This window comes from Sorex araneus, chromosome 5 (assembly GCF_027595985.1).
Source record: "Sorex araneus isolate mSorAra2 chromosome 5, mSorAra2.pri, whole genome shotgun sequence".
NCBI classification, from domain to species: Eukaryota; Metazoa; Chordata; class Mammalia; order Eulipotyphla; family Soricidae; genus Sorex; species Sorex araneus.
In genome coordinates, this window is record NC_073306.1 from 42,533,970 (window position 1) to 42,559,219 (window position 25,250).

Sequence of the window (25,250 nt, forward strand, 5' to 3'; positions counted from 1 at the left end):
TGAGGACCTCTCTGGAACCAGGAACATTTTTTAAAATTTCCCAAGTATCTGAGATTGTTCTCTATAGGGTCAACGGGGTCACAGAGAGAAGAGAGAAACTCAGGCCCTACAGTCACATGGCCCCAATTATCATCTTTTTTACTGGCCAGCTAATTGCCAATGGACACAGTACTTGACTTTCTGTGCCTCCGTTTCTTCTTCTGTAAAATGCACAAAGTCAAATATCTACCTGTTAGAGTCTGCGTTAGAATTTGATGAGCTTTGTAATAGCTATTGGATTTGGCTCACTCCCTTTTACTCAAGTCAGCAACCAAATACCAGTGGATCGCAACCAAATATTTTTTCTATATCACCATCCCGAACATACATACTTAACAGAGGTCAGAATAGAATGCATTTTCAAAAATGAAAGAAATATTGGAGGAAAGAGACAAACTAAAAAGAGAAAGAGAAGTAAATTTGCAGACAGCTAGATAGCTCTACATTTAGAATTTGTAAGCAGGCATACAGACAAAGGGGAGAGGCAGAGGACCAACAGAACCAGAGAGAGATAGGTAGGTAAGTAGGCAGTGACAGGTGGACAGGCAGAGGGATGACAGCACCGAAAGGTGTCACTATCAGTGAACTATGATAGTCTCTGATTCCTCCCTTGGACAAATATTCATGATAAGCCTTTGACGCTGAGGGAAGTGAATTTGTTGCCCTGCTCCTGAGGTGTGTCAAAAGAAACAAAACTAAGCTTTTAAAACCCACTACTCAACCATCTCCGTTTTGACATAGCTACGATGGACATGCCATGTCCACCTGCATTCTCTTTCTTCATTGTTTTCCTCTGAGGGCTTTTTCTTTGTAGAGGATGTGGTGGTTTTACCCATTTTACAAGTGACCTGTTTGGTCTGAAGTCTGTCCTCTAGTTTTGTCCTTTCTGAGTTTCCATTCATTTTGATTCTCATTATTCACTTCCCTGCACATACCAAATTAATATCTCATCCAAGTTTTATTTATTTTTTATATTTTTTTTTCTTTTTGGGTCACACCCAGCGATGCTCAGGGGTTACTCCTGGCTTTGCACTCAGGAATTACTCCTGGCGGTGCTTAGGGGACCATATGGGATGCCGGGGATCGAACCCGGGTCGGCCGCGTGCAAGGCAAACGCCCTACCCGCTGTGCTATCTCTCCGGCCCTCATCCAAGTTTTAGATATATATTTTGGACTTTTAAATTAGTGGTAAGTGATTATTTAAAAGTTATGAATTTTTGCCCCAAGAGTTATGCCTGAGAGTTAGCTTTGTTTCCTCATCAGTAATAGTGATTAGGGTTTAACTGGCTCTTTTTTCTTGCTCACAGGTTTGGATCTCCAGGCTTTTGTTCACTTTCTGAGTATGCTTCACAGGCGTAGTACATTCTGTCACCATGTGCGCATGCGAATGCCTTTTCCTTAACATAGCATACAGATGACAACTTGACTATGAATTAAATTATGGGTCACAAACCTGCTCTTCAAAACCTCCATCAAGTGTTTCACTTAATATTACAGATGAGTTGCAGTCTACCCTGAATCTTTGTCCTTGTAGGCAACCCATCCTTTTCCTTCTAAATGTCATTCATATATTTTACTTTACTTAAAAGAAAATTTAAAAACTCATTGGGGTGTATTGTAGTAGAAATCTCTTTGCTTTAACTGGATCTGGCATTTTTATGAACAGTTTCCATCTGAACCTTGTCTTTCTTAAGCTTAGGAAAATTTTCTTCCCTAAAATAGCTCTTTCCCCTTCTGTTTCTCTTGTCTTTTCTCCCTAGAATTTCTGATATATGCATATTGGTGGTTTCTTTTTAATTCACTCTCCTCTATGTCACAATCATTTCTCTCATTCCTTTAACCCCTTTATCCCTTTCTGTGGATTCTGGAAGAATTTCCCAAATTTAATCTCCACTTTGCTATGTTGAATCCAGCTGCCACACACTAGTGCTTCTCATCTCTTTGTTGTCTCGTGGAACCCAGGTGTTTTCTGGGGCTCATCTCCCCTCCTCTGTTTCTCAGACACAGCTTTATGTTTATTCTCATGTCCTCAATGATGAAAACCTTGAGGGGAGGTTGGCCTCTTCTCTGTGATAGCTCACAGAAAGATGTTAGCTTTGATTTCTCAGTGTGAACTTTTCCCCTTGAGGGGGGAATAGCCTTTGTGCTTATTTATCCCTGGGGAGGGAGAGCTGCATATGCCCCACACTGGACGTCAACATGAACACTGAGGTGACAGGGGTCCCATCAACGGATGCCAGCCCAGAGATGGGAGGATGAAAAAAGCTGAATTTCTTCTGTCCGTGCCCATTAGAGGAAGACCTCATGCTGGCTGTGATAATGAAGAGATTTTTTTTTCCTGTTTGGGGAACCAGCTCTTAGCTGGAACAAGGACTCAAGGGCACACTCTGCCCCCCAGGACTGTGAATCTGTGAATCTAAGTATGTTGTGCTAAACCCACTCCACAGAACCTGGCCAGTAGCGTTACATGGTGATACATGGCTTTTGGGGATTCCAGAAGTACTTCCAGTGGCTGACCGGCTCCAATTGCAGGCCTCACCACAGTGGCTGCGCTGACTGGTTTTCTCTCACCTCTCCTCCCTTCTTCCAGGAGAACTGCAGGCCTCCTCCAGGGTCCCTGAACCCAAGGAAGCCTAGAGACATTCCTCTCTCCTCTCCTTCCCTGGGGGCCAAGACTGAGTGGAACCTCACTACAGGGGCTACAAAGGCCCCAGACCATGCATTCTTTTTCTTCCTTAATTATTATAGCTTTGGTCACAGGTTTATGATAGAATTAAAGTTTATTGTAACCCTGTGTACACAGTTTCCTCATCTCCCCACCATCAAACCCAGGACCTATCTTTCTGTCAGCTTCAGTCTACCTCAGTTGATGCTGCGTTTGTTCTCATCCCTCTGTAACTCCTAAAGAGGAAGCTATGCCTTTATCTACTGAGGTAACTAATGACTTCTGGGCCTCCCTAGGTCCATGGGTCCTTGCAGGCTTGCCCCAATCTGAGTGTTATTGGTTGAGGAACAATAGGTCCTGCTTTGCCCGGGACAGTGCCAGCTGTCTCACTCTTCCGAGTGTCCTAGCCATCAAGCCTGCCATGGCCCTGACCTTCCATCACTTCCCTGGGGGATCTGGTCCTCTCAGATGATCCCCTCACCTGCCTTCCAAGAAGCTGGTGCTCTTCTCTTCAACCATCAGATCCATGTCAGTTCTCCCAAGAAAGTCCGGGTCAGTTGAGCCAAGGTCATTCTCCCCACCTGTGGGGCTCAGCACATCATTGGAAGTGACTCCTTTACAGGCAGCTCACGTTCTCTTTCACAAGCTCTTGTTCTTTGTTACTTGGGGGAACTGAACTCTTGCCAGGCCAACTTGCCATTGACCACGGGTCAAAGTCAAGACCATGGACACAAATTTGGGCAAATGCTAGTGTTCAGTGAAAAGGTGAGTCTTTTGTTTGTGGAAGGCCTGGGACGTGGAACCTTTTGCTGTGCGGTGGATGACAGGGGCCGTCCAATCCTGTGAGGTCTTGATCTGGTAGTCCGACATCTGGACTCACTTTTCCTCCTCTCCCTGCCCCTTATCTCGGCAGGAGAATCGCTGCCCTTGGCCACCTCCAATCAAGTGCTAATTAAGTTCAGCGCCAAAGGCCCAGCACCAGCTCGAGGCTTCCACTTTGTCTACCAAGGTAGGCTGTGTGCAGACGTGAGCCGGGCTAGAGCGGCTCTGAGAGCAACGGTCACTTAACTCAGATCCAGTCTGAGCCTCGATCTTAGGGTGTGTAGGGGGAGCTACCGGGGCGGAAGTAGCTCCCTGGAATACGGTTGCATTTGATCAAGTTGTTTACGTAGCCAACAGATAGCTCTTGGACGCCCCCTGCCCCCTCCATCCCCATGTGTTGTCCCCTGCAGCCGTGCCTCGAACCAGCGCCACACAATGCAGCTCCGTGCCTGAACCCCGCTACGGCAAGAGACTGGGCAGCGACTTCTCTGTGGGGGCCATCGTCCGCTTTGAGTGCAACTCCGGCTATGGCCTGCAAGGGTCCCCCGAAATCGAGTGCCTCCCCGTGCCTGGGGCCTTGGCCCAGTGGAATGTGTCAGCGCCCACCTGTGTGGGTGAGTGTGAGGGCAGCCAGGCAGGGCTGGGCAGGAGGGCTAACAGAGAACCCCTTTGCTAACCTCTCCTCCTGTGAGTCTGACGTCAGCGAAGAATCCTGTTCTTGGGGATCACTGGTCCAGTGGGTTGGAGGAGGGACTGGGTTGGGGGGGATCTGTAAAGGGAGGAGCTGGGGTCCAGGGCCCGGCAGTGTGGGGGAGAGTCTTGGGTGGAGACAGGACTGGGTCCTCTAGGGAGAAGTCGGCAGGAGGAGGAGTCAGCAGCAGCTGGGGGGCTTGGGTGGGGTTCTGCATGGGGGCGGCTCCTGGGGGGAGCCTCTGACCAGTGCTACCTCCCTCCCAGTGCCGTGTGGCGGCAACCTCACGGAGCGCAGGGGCACCATCCTGTCCCCCGGCTTCCCGGAGCCCTACCTCAACAGCCTCAACTGTGTGTGGAAGATCATGGTCCCCGAAGGTGCCGGCATCCAGGTAGGGATGAGGGGTACCCGGGGCAGGCAGGGCACCGGGAGGAGCCTCATCATCCACCCTCTGCCTCTGGGGCCAAGTAACACAGGTGGACAGCACAGTTGGTGCTCCGGAAGCTTCCGAGGGGCTGAGGGAAGAGAAGGGTAACTGGGGGAGGAGGAGGGCAGATCCTGGCTCAGGCAGGAAGGAAACAGGGCAATGGAGGAGGGAACAAGGGTGGTTCCGTGATGGAAGGGTTCTTTCCCAGAGACTGTGGGGAATAACAGGCGGGACTCAGGAAGGGAGAAACAACGTGACAAGCACTGACAGGGCGGGAGTGCACGAGGTGCATGCCTGGGAATCCCACCTGCATCTGAGCCCCCAGGTAGACTTGGGGCTTCATGGTAAGAACCAAGTGAAAGTAATCCCAGCACTGACGCAGTGGCAGGGAAAGAGGCCTGGAGGCTGCCATAGGCTCCCAGAGAAGCAGCAAGCAGGGACCAAGGTGGACAGGCCCGGCCAGGAGTGGGAAGCAGGCTGGTGTCTGGTGCCATCCATGCAGGAGAGTAAGAAAGCTCGAGGTAAGTATGAGAGGAGGAGAGAGCCTGCCATGGCATGGAGGCGTGAGCACTGCCTAGAATTCCCACTGGCCCATAATAACCCACTACGCGTCTGTCTCCTGAGGGGGCCAGGAGCATGGAGGGGGCAGGGACTGTGTCTCGCTTCCCTGGGACGGGCCTGGGCCTGTTGAAGGGCCTGAGGAGGTGCTCAGGAAAGGAACTGGCTTTGAAGGAAGGAGCAGGAAGAGGCCTGCCAGCTGCCTCACCCACAACTCAGCCTCTGCCTTCCCAGATCCAAGTCATCAGCTTTGTCACCGAGCAGAACTGGGACTCCCTGGAGGTGTTTGACGGGGCGGACAACACTGTGACGATGCTGGGGAGTTTCTCAGGTGAGGGCCTCCCAGGGGCCGCCGCAGCGGGGCACTTTGTTATCATTGCCTTTGGTGACCTTTATCGCTATTGGTGTTGCTGTGGGAATAAAGTTGACATTAAAAATTAAATGCGTGCCACTTAAAAGTCCAGTACTTTGGGTATATTCTCAGTTTGATAACTGTCGGTGCTATCTAACCCCACAATATTTTCATCACCCAAAAAAAGAAACCCAGGCCCACCTATACTTCCTCCCTGTGCCCCTCTCATCTGCTGGCAAACTCTGGCATGCTCAACATCCCCAGGGAGTTGCCTTTCCAGAAAGTTCCATGTTATGAGTGGAATCCTACACTCCAGTTCACTTGGGCATATCCCTAGCAGTGGAACCCTTGAGTCCCCTGGTAGCTTTATCAAACCTTAAAAAGCACCTGCCAGACTCCATGGCAGGGTGGGCTTCTGACTGAGTGTGAGCATGAGTCCAACCACTGGGGGCAATCATCTGGGTCTTCGGGTCCCAGAACGCCATGTTTTGGAGACATAAGAAGGAGTCCTGGGGCCAGAGGGGTGAACATGCTTGCCTTGCATATGGCTGTCCTGGGTTCAATCCCTGGAACTGCATAGGGTTCCTCCTGAGCACCATTAGAAATGCACCCAGAGAACAGAGTCAGGAGCCCTGAGCACAGCAGGGTACGGTCCATAACCACCACCACTCCAAATAAAACAAAAACAAATAAACAAACAGAAAATAAGAAGGAGCCCTATTTCCCAGACATAGTGTCTTCACTGGCTGGCTTTTCCAGAAAGCTACTGAAGATAACTCACAGTCCTTCATTTGTTTATTTATTGCCACACCTGGCAGTGCTCAGGGTTTACTCCTGGGTCTGTGCTCAACAATCACTCCTGGTGGGGTCTGGGGATGCATATGGGGTGCTTAGGATAAAACCTGGGACAGCTGCACGCAAAGCAAGCACACTACCTACTCTATTCTTGCTCTGGCCCAAGTCAGAGTCCTTTTGAAGTTGGCTGGGAAAGGACTAAACTCACAGGGAAGTCCCTTTACTGTTGGCACACAGTTCTGCCATTGCTCATTTTGTGGGGAGCTGTTTGAAGCTCCTCTGCTTACTTTGGGAGAAGAACAGGAAGAGTGGAGACCCTCTCTTTGGGGAGAGAAATGCTATTTGTCATCTGGTAAGTGTGATAACTGGGACATTTGGAGACCTCGGGAGCAGAATGTCAGCAGGGATCAAAAGTGAGAGGAAAGGGGCTGGAGTGATCGCACAGCAGGTAAGGCGTTTGCCTTGCATGCAGCCGACCCAGGTTCGATTCCCAGCATCCCATATGGTCCTCTGAGCACCACCAGGGGTGATTCCTGAGTGCAAGGCCAGGAGTAACCCCTGTGCATTGCCAGGTGTGACCCAAAAAGAAAAGTGAGAGGAAAGGGGAAGACCCCCGGGAGAGGGGCAGGGTGGCCAAGCCTAAATGCCCCTGTGTCTTTGCCCAGGGACCACCGTGCCTGCCCTTCTGAACAGCACCTCCAACCAGCTCTACCTGCATTTCTACTCAGACATCAGCGTGTCCGCAGCTGGCTTCCACCTGGAGTACAAAAGTGAGACTTCAAAGGGTCACTTCACTGTCCAGGGGGGTGGGGTGGGGCCTCACGATATGGTTCCACGGTGAGCAGAGATCATGCTGGCATGTGCCCTCTCCAGCCTGCTTACGCCTCACCTCACATAAGGGGGAGGAAGCAAAGCTCCAAGCAAGTCCCAGCCTCAGAACTGCACAGCTCATCAGTGGCATAGCAAGGCTTCTGCTGCTGGGGTCTGTCACTCAGAAACCTGTGTGCTTTGTGGGTGCCACAGTGGGGACAAAGAGAGGGCCAGCCTAATTTGATACCTAATTTGGGGTACCAGAAAATGGAGGTACTTTTCTTTTCCCATCCCCAACACAGGCCTCCCCTAGCCCTGATTCTGTGATGTGATGGTCTTGACGTTCTTCCCATCATTGATGCTCCCTTCTTCTAGCACCATATTTCTCCTCAAAGGAAGCAGGTGCCTTGAGGTTGCTGGGAAGATTCTTCCCATCCGGGTACTGCCTGCCCACACCCTCCTCACTAGGTTCAGGAACCACTAGGCAGGTATTTGTACTTATTACACACTCATTCAGCAAGTGCTTGAGCATTTTGCCATCCACCTGGACCTGTGCTGGGTTTAGCTGGGATAGGCTAAAATCAAGATGGATAAGTGCCCACAGAGTCCACTGGATAAAAACCAGACACGTGGACAGACTATCCTGCAGCCTTGGAGATGTTTCCACGGATATCTCTAGGTGGTAGAGCGGGTCGAGGAGTGAATTCTCTGCTTCTTTCTATGTGGGGCAGAGGGTATTATGAAATGAATTTCAGAAAGAAACATCAAGCACTAACGAAAGCGGTAAGCCCTGTGCCCTGCTGGCAGAACCAAAAAGCATGAGACAGTTCCTGCACCCAAAGGCACAACTTCTAGGAAGAGACGAGGATGTGGGGATGAAGACTTTAGTGCATCCTGATGGCTTAATGAACTGAATGAGAGGGGAGCCAACCCTGACCAGGTCACATATCCAGAAAGGGAGGTGTGGTTCAGTTTGGAAAGAGAAGAGGTGTGGGAAGGCATTGTTGACATGACCATACCTTTGACAGCAGAGGCCTGTGCAGATGTAGCCCCAACAGGTCCTGAAGACCCAGGAGGGTCAGTTCAGCATTAAATGTTCTGTCAATACCCAACTATTCTGCATCCCACCAAGTTCATCTCCTGAAAGAACTCAAGTGTGAGTTAGGCTGGACGTGAGGCAGCTCAAAGCAAAGGCCTGATGGGGAGAAGGGGAGAAGAATAGGGGTGCCTGACGCCTGCTCCCCTCCCCTAGATGCTAAAGCTTCTCACGCCAGGTGGAGTGAAACATCCAGATCCTTAAAAATTCACATATTCATTCCACCCTCCTTTCTGTTGTCTCTCCAGTTTTATTTCCAAATTTAATCGGAATCCTCAAATGTTCCCTAGAATCTTTTCCTTCCTCTCCCACCAAAGGCTAACTTCTCTCTTCAATCCCTTTGTCATCCTACTGTCTCACTCCCAGGGGGAAAGTTACTTGTGAATTCGTTGCTCTTGCTCCAGGCCACTAGTGGTCTCCGCCACACACTGTCCCCTCTTGGTGGGGAGAGCAAGATGGAAGCAGTTTTCCCCCAGCAGTATTCAGAGACTGAGTTCCTAGGTGCCAAAACCCTAGAGTTCTATTTTTGTTTTGTAGCTTATCTACAAAGAGAGGGCAGAGGGGCCGCATTAACTGCTCTGGTAGAGGCAAATGATTTTGAAGGGTACTGAAAAGTCAGATCATCTGAGATGACTCACATTTAATGTTTATTTCATTGAACTGGAAATGCAACGATATGCTTTCAAAAGTAATAAATTGCATATGATAAAAAAATAAGTCTTCCTTTGTTGTAAGCACAGCCTAAATCAAATCAAGCTGTGCCCTGTAAAAGAAATTAAAAGGATCCTGGCTCGCTTTCTTCTCAACTCTGCGGTCACTTTTCTCCCTGTACCATTCTTTTCTGTTTTGATCCTTGTCCACTCTTTTGTTCTCACTTTCTCCCTGTCCCTCCTTCTCCTATCACTGCTATTCCAGTCAGCAGGTCTCAGGTCACTAAGTTTTGATCCCCCTCTTTTACCCCCCATATATTTTATTTGAAGTGCAGGGAGGGCTTTGGGGGGAGAGACAGGATGACAGTCAGGAGGAGGCATTTCATATTCAGTTTGATGATTGTTTTCGTCTTGTCCTTGAGGCCTTTTGGCACACGTATATATGCTCTCATTTCTAGGAAGTCTCCACTTCTTCACTGCACATGGGGACAGGAGAGCTAGGGAGGGCCTGTGGGAGCTTTCACAGTGGCAATGATCTAGAACTTGGGAGGTGTTTTATGCAGGTGCATGCATTCATCAAAGCTCAGCAAGGCCATTTAGGATTTAAGTGTTTTCTTACAAGTAAATTTCCCTGGAGTGGGGGGGTGGTGTTGCATGAGATTAGCTCATGCACAGGTGGAACTCTGGCTCAGTATGTGGTGTAAGGATCCCTCAGCTGCTACCCACGATGGGACAGGGGGAAGGTGACCCAGCCTGACCAGTCCTTCCTGTTCTTGCCTACAAACCCAGGCTCCTTGTAAGACATGGCATCTAGCTGGCTTCCCCAGGGAGTCTGTATCTCCCAGAGACCACAAGAATCTGCTGGGAGAGCTTTCACCGTATGGAATCTACAAGGACTCTGACAAGGCGCTGTGGCCGCCCTCTCCCAAATTCTCTCCACGGAGATGACCAGAGTCAGAGCAGGCTACAGAGTCTGTAGGTCCAACCCACCTGTCCCCCTCCAATCTCTTGAATTCCTCCCTTAGAGAAAAAAGAACATTTGGGCACCGGTGGAAACCTTAGCTTACAGTCTGTCCTGGCCACATCATCCTTCCTAGCTCGGGTCCTTGGCTTCATGGGCACTTCAAGTCTTCCCTAAGGACACACAGGGATTGCTTTGCTGTCTCCATACCAAATCTAGTTTTTTCTGTGCGAATTTATGCCCATACCCGTAGATGGGCTCCAACGGGGACAGATGTGAAGCCCATGGTCAGAAGTGACTGCAGCCTCCCCCTTAACTGTGGAAGTCAGCCAGGAAGGGATTTAGAGTGGAGGGAGGGCCAAGAAATCAGGGCTGGGCCAGACCTAAGTTTAAGGGGTCACAGGTCTTGGCTTCCATTTGGGCCAACCTGGGCAGTCGGTGCTGCTTTGAATTACAGCCTGCTGGTATATAAGGGCACATCCCCGCCCCTTAGCTCGTGTCCTTACCTGTGCAGTGCATTCTTTACAGCAGCTTCAAGGGAATGAGATGGTGTGGGACACATCTGCCCCAGTCTGGTGCAGGGAAGTGCTTAGCAAGTACTCCTCTAAGGCTGATAGTGTGGATGTGGCGGGAGGAGCAAGGTCAGGGGTGGGAGGAGGAGGAGGAAGAGAAGGAGGAGGAGAAGGAGGAGGAGGAGGAGGAGGAGGAGGAGGAGGAGGAGGAGGAGGATGGATGGATGGATGAATGGATGGATGGATGGATGGATGGATGGATGGATGGATGGATGGATGGATGGATCCCTCCTTAAGCATTGCTGGGTCTAAAAGAACTGAGTGATGTTGGGTCTACAAGAACTGAGTGATGTAGATGGAAAGTCCAGAGTAAAGGAACCTTTGAGAGCCTGTAGTGATGACCTTGAAATAGTACTGGGCCAAGCTCACAAAGGTACTAGAATAAGTTAGACTCCACAAAACGGTCCAGTTGCAGAGCAAGGAGACACATGATCCAGGGGAAACTCAGAACATGAGTGCCCCTGAGTGCAGGACGGACTGGCCCGGCCTGGGTTTGGAATGGGGACAGGCTGGCTACCAGGGTTCTGGCAGTGGTGGGTGAGGTCAGAGCTGTTTCCAAAAGAGTCTGTCAATGAGAGGGGCCGCCATAAGCCGCCCCTTCCTGCTGCCCAAGCTTCTTTCCTCTACTCTACCTCCCAGTGCGTTCGTCTGCAGGAACTCTCTGCTGAGAGCAAACCGGAGAGCGGTGTGCAGTCTCAAGTGGGCCGAGGCAGAACAAGAGCATGAGAGAGAGGTCTGGGGCCTTAGAGGCTGGTGGGGTCAGCTCAGAGTCCTCCTGCAGGGCCGGGGCAGGAAGACAGCTCCAGGCCTCCCCTTGCCCATCCCAGGAGCTGAGCCTCTGTGGAGTCTGATTTCTTCAGTGCAGTGGTTCAGGCTGGCAGGGCTGGGCAGCACTGTCTAGGGGCTGAGAGGAGAGAGAGAGCACACACCGTGGGCACCCATCTCTGCATCGCCGGCTCCCCTCCACCTGCGGGGTTTCTCCATTCCCCCATCAGTCTGACTGTCATCTGTCTGTCTCGTGCAGCCGTGGGCCTGAGCAGCTGTCCTGAACCCGCCGTGCCCAGTAACGGGGTGAAGACTGGTGAGCGCTACCTGGTGAATGACGTCGTCTCCTTCCACTGTGAGCCGGGATACGCCCTCCAGGTATGTGTTCCCCCCCCACACACACACACACACATGCAGGACAGCACCCAGTCACAAAGCTGGTGCCACCAAAGAGCAGGGAGCGGCACCCCATCCTCCCGGGGACCACCGTCCCCTCCCAGAGCTGCCCATGCACAGGACAGACTGTGCTGAGCAGTCGTTTGGCTCCAGCCAGCCTCCGATGTGTTCCCGCAAAGTTTCGGACTGATGAGACTTTCAGAAAACTTAATTTTCCTTCGAGGCCAGGAGGGAGTCTAGTAATTACCACAATCTCCCAAGGAGCCTCGGTAATGAGTTCTGTGGTTGTCGCTGTTGGTGATCATCCTCGCTTAAACCCTTTCTCCCACGGTGGGGCTGCATGGCTCTGTGTGTTTTGTCTTCAACACGAGAGTCGGAACAAGCCCCTGCCGTGGGTGGTGTGTCTCCTGGTACCCCCGGTGGCAGCCAGTCCTTCCCGACTCCTGATTTCCCCAGGGCCACGCTCACATCTCCTGCATGCCCGGGACCGTGCGACGCTGGAACTACCCTCCTCCACTCTGCATAGGTAAGAGAAACCAGCTTGCTCCATCACATCTACCTCCTACCCAGGAGAGATCCAAGCTCGGTAACATGCCTGGGGGACCCAGTTCCAGTGACTAGGCCACCAGGTATGCTGGGTCTGTTCAGGGGTGAGCTCTGAGCCTGGTGCCTGGATGCTGAGACGCTCTGTCCACATTGTCGGGACTTTGGGTGAACTTCAGTCACCACATGAAGCTTGAAAACATGACTCCCCTCGAGGCTGGAGAGATGGTACAGTGGGCAGAGCATTTGCCTTGCATGCAGCAACCCAGGTTTGATCCCTGGCGCTCCTGATGATCCTCCTAAGCTCCATGAGGAGTAATCCCTGAGTATAGAGCCATGACTAAGCCCTGAGCAACACCCAGTGTGAAACAAACCCCCAAAAAGAAAAAGAAAATGTGTGAGTCACTCTTATTCCAATCATCAAGACCGCCAAGTGGAACTTGTAACTGCTTTGGACTTTCCACATGACAGAAAGATATGGAACAAAAAAAGAAAAGTAATGTGAATTTTATGCCCAATTCAATCAGCTTAATCAATGGCTGAACAATAGCAGTACTCCTACATTAGAAAGAAAGAAAGAAAGAAAGAAAGAAAGAAAGAAAGAAAGAAAGAAAGAAAGAAAGAAAGAAAGAAAGAAAGAAAGAAAGAAAGAAAGAAAGAAAGAAAGACATGAGACAGACAAACATAAAAAGTCCAGTGAAAGAGAAATGTGGAAGTTTACAGGTGAGCCAATGACTTACCTGATCCACTTCCTTGTTCTGGGCTGAGCAATAGTGCATCATCAGTAGAAACAAGAAAACCCAGGTCTCAAAACCCAGAAGATTTCATTCCTTGGTGGTTTACAGAGAAAACAATGAAGAAATGAAACTTTGCCTATGACACCAATTAATGGTTACCAAAAAGGAAGAGGGAAGGGAGGGACCAGTTGGGACAGGGACATCCCTGTTAACTGTCAGTGAAAGCCACAAAACATACAATGTTACAGGGCAGTGTCCCTTTGACAATAGAAAATAAATTCAATGATTCAAATAAGCAAAGAAGAGAAGCACATCTCTGCCTTCAAGAGCCTCTGGTCAGGCTGCAGTAGGGAAAATAGACATTTGCTGAGCATTAGACATGGTCCCACTGCTCCTCACAGCCCCTCTCCCGGGAAGTCTTGCTCCCTCATTTTGCAAATGACAAGACTAAGCAAGGCTTTTTACCTCAGAAAGGAGATGGCCAAGTCAGAAATGGAAATCTAGGTTTTTCTGTGGCCCAACTATCAATTCCAGGAGGGCGTGTCACCAAGCCCAATGCCATTTCCCTCTGTGATTTCCCTGAGGGTAAGGCCTGGCCTTCTGCTGAGCAGTGAGAAATGTGCCTGCCAACCCAGGGACCTCCCCAGTCCCTACACACACACACACACACACACACACACACACACACACACACACTGTGTTGCTCCCTCCAGGACTAGGAAACCTGTCCCAGCCCCTTCCTGAGGACATGCAGTCTTTCTTGCCATGGTGACATCCCAACCTGTGACGTAGGTGCTCTTGTAAGCTCCTTTTGACAGATAGGGAGATGGAGGTTTGAAGGGATACAGGCCCTGACCAAAGAGTCATAGGAAACAGAAACCGTCATCATGCCCCAGCTGGCAGTGCCAGCGCTCCTGCTGTGACCCTGGCCACTGTCCTGCTGGCTTCTGTGGCTTGAGTCATTCTCTCCCCAGAAGGTGGACATCTGTGCAGATGCATTCCTTGCAGGTCCCTCCCTCCTGCTCCTAATAAAACATGAGTGAAAAGCACCGACATCAGCTCACCAGACGGTAGCTGTGTGCCACCTCCTTAGATGTCCTGACGTCACCTTGACTGGGACATGCAGTGCCTAGGCCCCTCGGGGCAGCTCCCCAGGAATGCTGATCAGTCAGGCTGGCAGAGAGTGGCCTGATGTCTGGGCTCTTGGGGTGGACTCCCAATTTGGCTCCCCCAAGAGATTCTGTCTGTAAAGAGCCTATCATGGCACCTCACACTCCGCGGGGACAGTGAAGGAAGAGAGGCCTGGGGGTTAGTAAAGGAAGCAGCCCTGTTTCTTTCTGAGCAGCTCCTTCGACTGCACGGTCACCGTCATCCTGTTGTTCATCAATTTGCTCGAGTGGGCACCAGTAACATCTCCATCGTGAAACTTGTTACTGTTTTTGGCATATTGAATACGCCATGGGTAGCTTGCCAGGCTCTGCCGTGCCTTCAACTGCACTTTCTCATGAATAACAGAACCAGCCTTTGGAGGGCATTCCCATGTGAAGGGTGGTCCCGTGGGGAGAACAGTCGCATGCAGAGGGTGGTCCCATCTGGAGGATGGTTCCCTGTGCAGGGCATGCCCATGCAGAGGGGAGAGACTCCTTTCCTTCCTGCATTTACATTCCTGGTTTCACCCCCTCGGGTAGGTTTGTCGAGGGAGGAACGAGAGGTGCCTCCCGGTTCTCAAAGGGGCTTTCCAAAGGGAAAGGCTAAGAACAGCCCTCTCAGGGAAGCTCCAAATCTGGGCCCGGCTATGTTTTCACCCCAACACTGTCTTAACTCTCTGTCTGATCTCATCGCCACAGCACAATGTGGGGGAGCAGTGGAAGAGATGGAAGGGGTGATCCTGAGTCCGGGCTTCCCAGGAAACTACCCCAGCAACATGGATTGCTCCTGGAAAATTGCCCTGCCCGTGGGCTTCGGTGAGTCTGTCGGCAGGGCCTTAGAGCACTGGCTGCCCCATACAGCCTGGACCACGGGCCCTCGGCCTCACTCAATTCCCACTTCTGGTACAGTGGCGAGCATCAGTTTAAAATGTGTAACGTGGAGCATGCTTTGAGAACAATAAAGCACAGATGGAAATCTGAGTAGTGATTATTGAGTAGCAAGCTAAAATCGAGAAATAAAAAAATGACTCAGGGACAGTTAAAAAGAAAGCCATCTATTTTTACAGAGCCTGGACCTCAAATTGTGCTTTTAACTCCACTATCCAATTTCTCATCCTAATTAAATGGAGCCAAGGTCAGTATGAAATTGAGTTTGCGTTCCTCATAAGCACATTTTAACTGGCCTCAGCGATTGGGAGATAGTTTTTCTGTACGGAGATGGAGTATGCTAGGCACGAGGGTTGGCGGATGTGGAGGACGTGGCTCTGGGTACAAATTTTAATTGCCGATGATTCATGTGCTGTGCCCCGGGAATATAATTTATGCCCAAATGTCTCTCGGTTGAAGAGAAAAGGGTTTTCATTGATGTGGGACTCATGGGCTGGAAGGAAGGTCATCCTGTCCCAGCCCTGCTCTGCTTTTCTGGAGCAGGACATCTCAACACACTTCTTGCTGCAGGGACCCCGTCTCACCACATCTGAGCTCAGGGATGGAGAACCCCCGACCCATTTGCTCCTCATTACTCAGCCTATTGTGGGTTTCTGGCAGAAAGGGGCTTTGGGAAAGAATGATCTAATTGTCCTCTGGTACTGATTCAAGGGGCGTAGAGCCAGGGGCAGCGGGGGAGAAGAGGGAGTCTTGCTTACTGCCAGCCCCAGGGGAAGTGGAAGAATGATCGGGTGCAAATCCATATCCATGATGGCATTGGCAGTCTTGAGATCCTCCAGGTTTTGAGGCAGTGAGGAAAAATTGGCTGGGGGAGCCGTGCTTCTGCACCCAGGCAGGAGCCAGAATCTCAGATGATGGAAGGATGGGGAAGAATGGGGGTGGGGGGAGCACAGCACGCAAAGGAAGACAAATCCAACAGGAGCCAAATCACTGTTCTCTGTGAGTCGTGATATTCAGCCACCAGAACCTCCTTCAGTCCCAGGTGCCGATTCAGCCTCTGGGGATTAGACTTCCTGCAGGATCACGTATTTTCAAGTGAACATCTGCCAGTGGTCCCTAATGAGTTGGTTTGACTATGTAAAGGACCACAGCACTTTCAAAACACCACCACTAGATGGTGCGAAGGCACATGCCGTTCTTTGCCCGCAGAGCAGTTCAGCTCTCTGTGATCCTTGAGACAGTGCTCGCAGCAGGCAGCACTGGGAGGATGCCTGAGCTGTGGGTGGGCAAGCACAGACTCTGGAGACGACAGCACAAATAGCACGGACCTAGGCACAACTTGGAAGCAGTCTACAGGTTCATTAGTAGGAGAGTGATTTGTGTGCTGGGGTCATTCATAAGTGGAATGAATTCATACGTAGTTAAAAATCAATGAACTATATATTTGCTTATCAATAAGGCTAGACCTCGAAAATGCAGTGTTGAATAAATATAAACTTGCTGCCACTGTGAAAGACAAATCCAGTTTTGTATAATTTATTCAAGAATCTAAAACACAACACCCAAAAGGAGAGGGAGAACAAAAAGGAATGCCACAGAGCCGGGGGGGGGGGGGGGGGGGGAGGGGAGGCGGGATTGGGGGGTAGGAGAGATACTGGGTTCAATGGTGGTGGAGAATGGGCATTGGTGGAGGGATGGGTTCATTGTATGAGGGAAACACAAGCACGAAAATGTGTAAATCTGTAACTGTACCCTCATGGTGATTCACTAATTTAAATAAATAAATAAATAAATAAATAAATAAATAAATAAATAAAAATCTAGAAGCATGAGAGGAAGGACTGTCTCCCAATGCGTGTGCATCCTTACTTACCTCTCTACAGGAAGGGAAAGACATGTAGGAGATATATATATATATATATATATATATATATATACATATGAAACCTTTTTAAGAGTATATTTTATTCTTTTTTTGCAGGGGGGGCACACACGGCAGTGCTCAGGGCTTACTCCTAGCTCTGCACCCAGAAATTACTCTAGGCAATGCTCAGGAGACCTGTATGCCTGGAGTTGAACCTGGGTCATGCATGCATGACAAGCTCCCTCCCTTCTGTACTGTCTCTCCAGCCCCTACATTTTATTATTTAAATAATCAAATGCATGGCTGGTAGGGTACTTGCCTTTCACAGTGCTGACCAAATTTAATCCCTGGCACCACGTTGGTCCCCCAAGCATCACCAGGAGTGATCCCTGAGTCTAGAGCCAGGAGTAAGCCCTGAGCACAGCCAGGTGTGCCCCCAAAACCAAACAATAATAATAAAATAAAAACACACATGCATGCACTCACACGCACTCATTCTAAACAAATTAGAAAGTACAGAGGAAAGATTTAATAATTAAAACCCATCTCTAAGTCCACAATAGCACTGTATTACTGCCATTCCATTTTTCATCGATTTGCTCAAGCGGGCACTAGTAACATCTCCATTGTGAGGCTTGTTGTTACTGTTTTTGGCATATAGAACATGCCACAGGTAACTTGCCAGGCTCTGCCATGTGGGCGAGATACTCTCGGTAGTTTGCCGAGCTCTCCCAGGGAAACGGAGGAATCAAACCCAGGTCAGCCGCGTGCAAGGTAAACACCCTACCCGCTGTGCTATCCTCGCTCCAGTCCCTAAGCCCACCATACCATTACTAATAGTACAGTCCTCACCGTTCAAGTGAAGTCTCAGGAAGACAAGAATCTTGTCCTTCTTCTTTAGCAAGTCCAATCCCTAGCACAGCCCCAATATAGGGAACAGTCTGTAATAAATTAAGTGACTTCAGTGTTAGTAACTCAGTAATTATTCTTCTCATTCTTAGCGCAAAAATTAAAATTCTAAATCATGTTATTTCATAGTCAAATGTTTGCAATTCACACTATAGACGTTTTCTTATGATCAGTAAAAGTATTTTCTCACCATCATTTTTAACAGTGACCTAGTTTTGAAAAATCTTATGAACATCAGTATTCCTATCTATGGTCTCTAAAGAGGATATTAATTTATAAGTCAAGAACTTAATTAAATCCATTTAACCTTTTGGATTATCAGTATATTTTAATTCAGCAAGATTAAGATACTTAATCCAAAGTACAAACTCTACTTGGCTTCTTAATAGAACAGACAGGAGGACATATTTTTTTTTAAGTCTCATGTTTCTGAACTTCTACAACTCACCTAAAAAACACCAGTATTGAAGTTCATGTCTTTTGACTCGGTGTGGGGTTGTTGTTGTTGTTTTTTTAATGATGGCATTATTTTTAAGTTAAAAGTTTATTTTAGCAAGGCTATCTTTATACTGCTAGCAGACATATGAATCACGAGTTAGATCCAGTGTTAACCCTGAATTTAGTTTTCAGAAAATAATAAAGAACTCTGGGGAAAGATAACTCAAAGGGCTGGCATGGGTGTTTTGCATGCAGGAGACCAGGTTCCATCCCCAGCACTGCATGGTCTCCTGATCACCCCTGGGAGCAACACCTGAGCCATGTGCTAGGACTAATTTTTTTATTATTATTATTTTTTATTGAATCACTGTGAGATACAGTTACAAAGCTTTCATGTTTGAGTTTCCATCATGCAATGATCAAACACCCATTCCCCCACAATGCACAGCACTAATTTCTGAGCACCTCCCCAAAATAATTAATTACTTTCATTCTAAAACAGGATAAAATGGACTCCAGATAGCTCTCTGAAAGAGACTGTCTCTGAGAGAGACTTTTTCTTTTGAATGCTTGCTGTGCTTTCAAAGTTCAGTCCCACCTGAAGGCAGGAGACGGGACTGAGCCAGCACCCTCCGAATGTGCTTTGGGAGCCTTCCATGGGTGCCAGTCCACAGATTGCCCGAACCCTGACGGAACTTGCTTTCATCAGACTGCACGTCTGGGGTGACAGCGTCACTTGGCCTCTGTTTCTCTGTGTCTTGATCCCAGGAGCTCATATCCAGTTCCTGAACTTCTCCACGGAGCCCAACCACGACTACATAGAAATCCGGAACGGCCCCTACGAGACCAGCCGCATGATGGGCAGGTTCAGTGGCAGTGAGCTGCCCGGCTCCCTGCTCTCCACGTCCCACGAGACCACCGTGTATTTCCACAGTGACCACTCCCAGAACCGGCCTGGATTCAAGATGGAGTATCAAGGTAAGGACAAGGAGGGTCCGATTGTCCCCGCTGTCCATCCCCGCCTTCCCAGCCTTCCTCAGAGCAGACGGGGCTGCCGGCGACGCTGAGGGACTCGGGCAGGTCTGCCTGTGGATGCTGCTGTGGTGGCGTTCACTGCTGGCCCAGCTGAAGTGTTCTGATCCCACTGGAGAAGTTGTTTCCGGGCAGACCCACGCGCACACTCGAGTGTCTGGGCAGCCACTTCAGTCTGGCAGATTTACTTCTTTCTCTGGGGTCCTCCTCTCTGCGTGAGGCCTGGTTACAGCCTGCAGTGCTCCTTCTAGGACAGGATGGAGGAGTCCAGTAGCAATGCAGGGAACTCCTCAGTCTTGAGTGCTGAGGCCCGGCCAGGCTCCCCACAGTTCTCCCCTCCTGAAGCCCTATGACAGCGCCACTCCTGCCAGGCCTTCCACCCTGACCCCGGTGTCCGTGGGAAGGTGTAGACTGAGCATCTTGTGGTTGCACAGATGGAGGCCAACACATGTGGGCCTGGAGACCCCTGCAGTCTCCGGGGATGGCCCCCCAAAGTCAATCCTGGAGACATTTATTCCAGACATCCTTTTCCCAAATGCCACCACTGAGCTCTATTTTTTTCCCTATTTCTTTTTTATTGATGATCACTGTCACTGCACTGTCACTGTCATCCCATTGATCATCGATTTGCTTGAGCTAAATCATAAATTTATTTTAAAACAATTTTTTGCTCTCCTCACATTTAGCCCAAACTTTTCCCCTACTTTTAGATTTTGAGGGCCAATACTAATACATGTTCATACAAATAAAAATTAAAGCATTATATTTTCTGAGTGCATCATATAAAGCTAAAATTCTCCCATAACCTCACATCCAGCTCCTCTTTATGCAGATACAAACTTTTAACAGATACCCCCCACTTGTGGCTATACATAGATTGATTAAACCTATATCACCATGTTTTAGCTAAAACTGGATCATACTATACTGCTTGTGCAGTTTGCTTTTTTTAAGTGACTTTGTAATTAGGAAATAATCTGCAACCTTCTTTTTAAAAAGAGGAGTAGAGGACACAAAAACATTTGTTCAAAAGGACATATCCATACCACGATTCATGGTAGCATTCAGCACATTAGCTAGGATATGAAATCAACCTACATTCCCAACAACTTTGAATGGATAATGAAAGTATGGTATGTGCACAGTGAAGTACTGCATGGAGTGACGAAGTAATGCATTTCACTGCAACTTGGATATATATCATGTTAAGTGAGTCAGAAGAAGGACAATATACAGTAGAATAGTAAGAAAAGAGAACCAAGGGTCTCAAAGGGGAAGTGGAGTGCCCAGACTACCTTTGACTCTTGAGCATACAAATGAGGACAGGGAAGGACAGAAACCAAGGAGGGTAATAAGAAGAAAGGGACGAGGGGCTGGAGTGATAGCACAGCGGGTAGGGCGTTTGCCTTGCACGTGGCCAACCCGGGTTCGATTCCCAGCATCTCATATGGTCCCCTGAGCACCGCCAGGAGTAATTCTTGAGTGCAGAGCCAGGAGTAACCCCTGTGCACCTGTATGTCGCCAGGTGTGATCCAAAAAGCAAAAAAAGAAAAGAAGAAAGGGACGGGACCCGAGAGGAGTAACATTCAGGGGCCTCGAGCACATTAGTAGTGCAGAGGTGAGGTATATGCGTATATCTAAACTGCAAAGTCAGCAGCACTCTAAGCATGAGATCCAAACTAACAAAGTTTTTAATGTGCCTGTCAAGAAGGGAAGTGCTGGGGGTTAGGAGGAGAGCTGGGCAAGTGGTGGAAGGAAAGAAACACTGGTGGTGGGATTGGTGTTGGCACAGTGTATGCCTGAATAACTGCAAATCACAGTGCATTAATCACTGTATCACTGTAGCACTGTCATCCCATTGTTTGTCAATTTACTCGAGCAGGCACCAGTAATGTCTCTATTACACTCAGCCCTGAGATTTTAGCAGCCTCTCCTGACTCGTCTTTCCCAACGATTGGAAGCTCATACAGGGTCAGGGGAATAAAACCTATTGTTACTGTTTTTGGCATATTGAATACACCATGGGTAGCTTGCCAGGCTCTGCCATGTGGGCAGGATACAGGATACTCTCGGTAACTTGCCGGGCTCTCTGAGAGGTATGTATGTATATATATATATATATATATATATATATATATATATATATATATATATGTTACTGTATTTTGGATATGAATACGCCACGGGGATCTTGCCAGGCTCTCCCAAGTGGGCAATAGACTCTCAGTAGCTTGTCAGGTTGTCTAAGAGGGAGAACTAGGCTATTAGATGTTGCGCATTAATGCACTGTCACACAGTGCATTAATATCTAATAAAATTCACTTTTTAAAAGAGGGAGGAAAGAGAAGGAATGGGCTTTTTTCCTGCCTCTACCAGATCCAAGAGTAAAAATTACGTGTCTGTGTGTGTGTGTGTGTGTGTGTGTGTGTGTGTGTGTGTGTGTGGTGTCAGGGTTTGAACCCAGGAACCCCCAAGCCATACCCCTATCCACTGTTTTTCCTTGGATGTGCTCATTCCCAATATTTTACGATGCATCCACATATGTGTGTTCCATGTGCCTGGAAAAGCATGTCACGTTTCATGCAGCCATGCAGTCATATTGCTCTCTGACTGTAGGGTGCTCCATCTATAGTATGTTCTAATATTGACTTTTTCACCCCTTGTCAGAGTGGGTCTGGCCTTCTCTGTCTGGGCAAGACTTAAGGGGTCTTACACAAGGTGGGCACTGCTGAAACTCCCAGCCACCTTGTGAGGGGGCACCCAGGCTGTGCTTCTGCCTGGGGGTAAGGGCGGGCAGCCTCAGTAGGGAGTGCTTGGCCTCACACGCCCCACGTGTGGAGAAGCTGTCCCTCCTCACCAGGGAGGGCTGCTGCCTCCGAATTAAGGAGGCAGCCCCTGCCCCAGGAAGACGTGTGGGCAACTTTGTTGGGGCAAGGACAGCTGCCTGGGGCTTCCTTCACCCCTTTGGCAGCACAGCCCTACCCACCGGGTCTGTGTGGGGGGACCTGCACTGTGCTCCTCACGGGCTCTGCCTGCCTGTCACAAAAGCTGCCCTCTGAGCCCCCTCACACTCCACCTATGGGGACGAGACCTAACTTCCTCATTAAAGTGTCTCAGGAGGTCATGTTTACAAATAACTACACCAGAGACACCTATATATAGCCAGGCCCAGATGGTGAGCACCATTGTGATGCTTTTTTACTTTTATTTAGTCACTGTGAATTAAAAAGTTACTAATTTAAAAGAATTAAAAAGATTGGGTTTCAAGAATACATTAGTCCAACACTAATCCCTTTACCAGTGTCCACTTCCCTCCACCAATGTCCCAAATTTCCCTCCCACCCACCAGTCTGCCTCTATAATGGGCACTTTCTTTTTCCTTTTTGGGTCATACCCAGCAATGCTTAGGGGTTACTCCTGGTTCTACACTCAGGAATCACTCCTGGCAGTGCTCAGAGGACCATATGGGATGCTGGGAATCAAACCCAGGTTGGCTGCGTGCAAGGCAAATGCCCTACCTGCTATGCTGTTGCTCCAGCCCAAGACGGGCACTTTTTAATGAGTTTTTGGCACTGGTTTGCAGGGCTATTACTGGTAAAGTTTCATGAATATCACTTTCCCACCTTTCAGCGCTCCCTTCCTCTCCCGCTTGAACACCCTGCCAACATCTTTATAGTGCTCTCTTCCCTGTCCTACCCCCATCCCCCAGGCCCCACAAAGCTTCCTACTGAAGAGGAGTTCTCATGTTCTCTGTTTCTGTTGCCTTTGAGCATTGGTTATTTTCCCCGACTATGTTTCTTTATATCCCACATAAGAGAAGGATCATTCTGAGTCAGTATCTCTTCCTCTGACTGGCTTCACTCTGCATGATACTCTCTAGATCCAGTCACACGGCAGCAAATCGCATGAGTTTCTCTTTTCTTATGGCTGAGTAATATTCCATTGTGTATATGTGCTATAATTTATTCATCCAGTCATCTGTTCTTGGGCACTGGGGTTGTTCTTATATTTCCAATATTATTAATATTTCATATTGTTAATATGTAACATTATTAAAATTTAATAGTATTAATTTTTAACATGGTGCTTTGTTTGATATTGTGTCCATTCCCACTGAGATAGCAACCTTTGGGACAAACCCATCTACCCTCCCTGAAAATCCCATCTCTAGGGAAGTTAATGATTGTGGCTCTCAAGGACCATTTCTACCCTCTAGGCCCCTTGATGCTCTGTTCCCTTTGTCTGAAGGTTGTTTGGGCAGCGTGGACTAGGAGAAGCTTTTGAGCAACCCAGGCTTCTGTCCTCAGGATCTCTTCTTGAGAGGAACCCCCGCTCCTTCCATGGAGCCTTTGAGACACCCAGCCCCTCTCACGGAGGCTTCTCCTGCCTTCTCACACGCAGCCACTCTCTATGGGCTCCTCACTGTTTGGGAGTCCAAATTTGGACCTGAGGCTTCTCCTTACAGGTACCACCCAGGCATGGAGGTCGCCTCCCTCAGCAACAGACTCCCCACTTCTGCTTAGACCTCTATTGACCAGGTCCAGCTCCATGCTGTTGTCAGAGCCACACCTCCTTTGGGACACACCCAACTACCTGGATGGCTTCTCAGTGAACCTGCCTGTTCTTCCCCCCCACCCTGCCGAGACATCCCAGTGTGAGAGTACATGAAGCACAGACCTATCACAGAGAGAGTGCTGAGGAAATATGAGCTTCATTGTCACTGTCATTTATAATCGTTCCATGTGATGAACTTATCCACTTCTATGGAATATTTCTCTTTATTTTCCACCATTCCCACAGAGAAGCTTCTCTGTAGGACACTCCCACTGCTTACTTCTTACATAAGGTGGGTCCAGTTACTGCCACGAAAGCTGTTATTTGTTCAGTGGACCCCATTCATCCACAGCTCTGCCCTGTGGCACATGCTCAGCAAATCCCTCAGCTATTCTCCATGTTGGACAGGCTTCAACTACTCTCACTATTTAGTCTCCTTTTGAGTTAGACCTACATGTTCTCATGGAAGAAGGATTCTTGTTCGGGGGAGGGACAAACTATGATAATACACTTCCTTGTAACGGAGCTGTTCCCTGTGGAAAATGTCTCCTCTTGGCAGATTTGACTAACTCCCAGCAAGTCTCTTCCTTCCCGATAAGTTCTCATTTGTCAGTTAGAAAGATCCCACTCACATCCTCACATAACTGTTCCCTGTGATCTCCATGGTTGTTGCCATAGTTAGATGAGTAAGCAACAATACAGAACTGAGATTCAACACCAGACCCCAAGGAAGAGAATCAAGGTTCAGTCTAGCATTGTCTTCCTTGAGGCTCCTCTCCCCATGGGAATAATAATAATAGATAATGTTTACTGAGCTCTTACCATGAGCCAGCACTATGCCAAAAGAACGGCTTCTATTGTCCTTCTCAATTCTCACAACGGTCATTTTCTAAATAAGAAAACTGAGACACAGGGATGTTAAATCACTTGTCCAAAGCCAACAACTAGTAAATGACCACATCCTTCTGAATCCAAGTCTTATTGCTTCAGTACTATTCCATTTGATATTCCTGTAGTCTGGTTGGTGCAGATGGGGGTGGGCATAGGCCCAGAGAAAATAGTAACCTTCTTTTTCAATCTCTTCCCAGCCTATGAACTTCAAGAATGCCCAGACCCAGAACCCTTTGCCAATGGCATTGTGAGGGGAGCTGGCTACAATGTTGGACAATCCGTGACCTTTGAGTGTCTTCCAGGATATCAACTAATAGGTCACCCTGTCCTCACATGTCAACATGGCACCAACAGGAACTGGGACCACCCCCTTCCCAGGTGTGAAGGTATGTCCCTCCCTTGTCCTTGATGATTCCTCCTAAGGAAACCAAGTAGAACAGTCCTACACTTTACCTGCCTCTTCCATGGAATTGTCCATACTGGAACAATAGTCCCAGCAAATACTAATCGACCTGTGGGATGGGCTTGGATGGGATCCAGCCTATCCAAGAAGAGGGAATAGAGTTCTGGTCCAAAGATAGGAGGATCTGAAGGATATCTAGGGACCATGAGACAAAGCAAGGAGAAATATAGTCACCCCTTGAGAA

At 48.8% G+C, this 25,250-nt stretch overlaps 1 protein-coding gene across 1 annotated transcript in view; it reads left to right on the top strand.

Annotated features, from left to right (window-relative positions):
* Positions 1-25,250, top strand: part of CSMD2 (CUB and Sushi multiple domains 2) — a 608,999-nt gene that overhangs the window by 488,172 nt on the left and 95,577 nt on the right. Inside the window, exons 33-42 of the mRNA XM_055138092.1 lie at positions 3,618-3,713; positions 3,937-4,140; positions 4,484-4,608; positions 5,437-5,533; positions 7,015-7,119; positions 11,463-11,581; positions 12,056-12,125; positions 14,727-14,843; positions 18,895-19,104; positions 24,801-24,989. Coding sequence (XP_054994067.1) covers positions 3,618-3,713; positions 3,937-4,140; positions 4,484-4,608; positions 5,437-5,533; positions 7,015-7,119; positions 11,463-11,581; positions 12,056-12,125; positions 14,727-14,843; positions 18,895-19,104; positions 24,801-24,989 — 1,332 coding nt within the window. The remainder of the gene's footprint in view (positions 1-3,617; positions 3,714-3,936; positions 4,141-4,483; positions 4,609-5,436; positions 5,534-7,014; positions 7,120-11,462; positions 11,582-12,055; positions 12,126-14,726; positions 14,844-18,894; positions 19,105-24,800; positions 24,990-25,250) is intronic.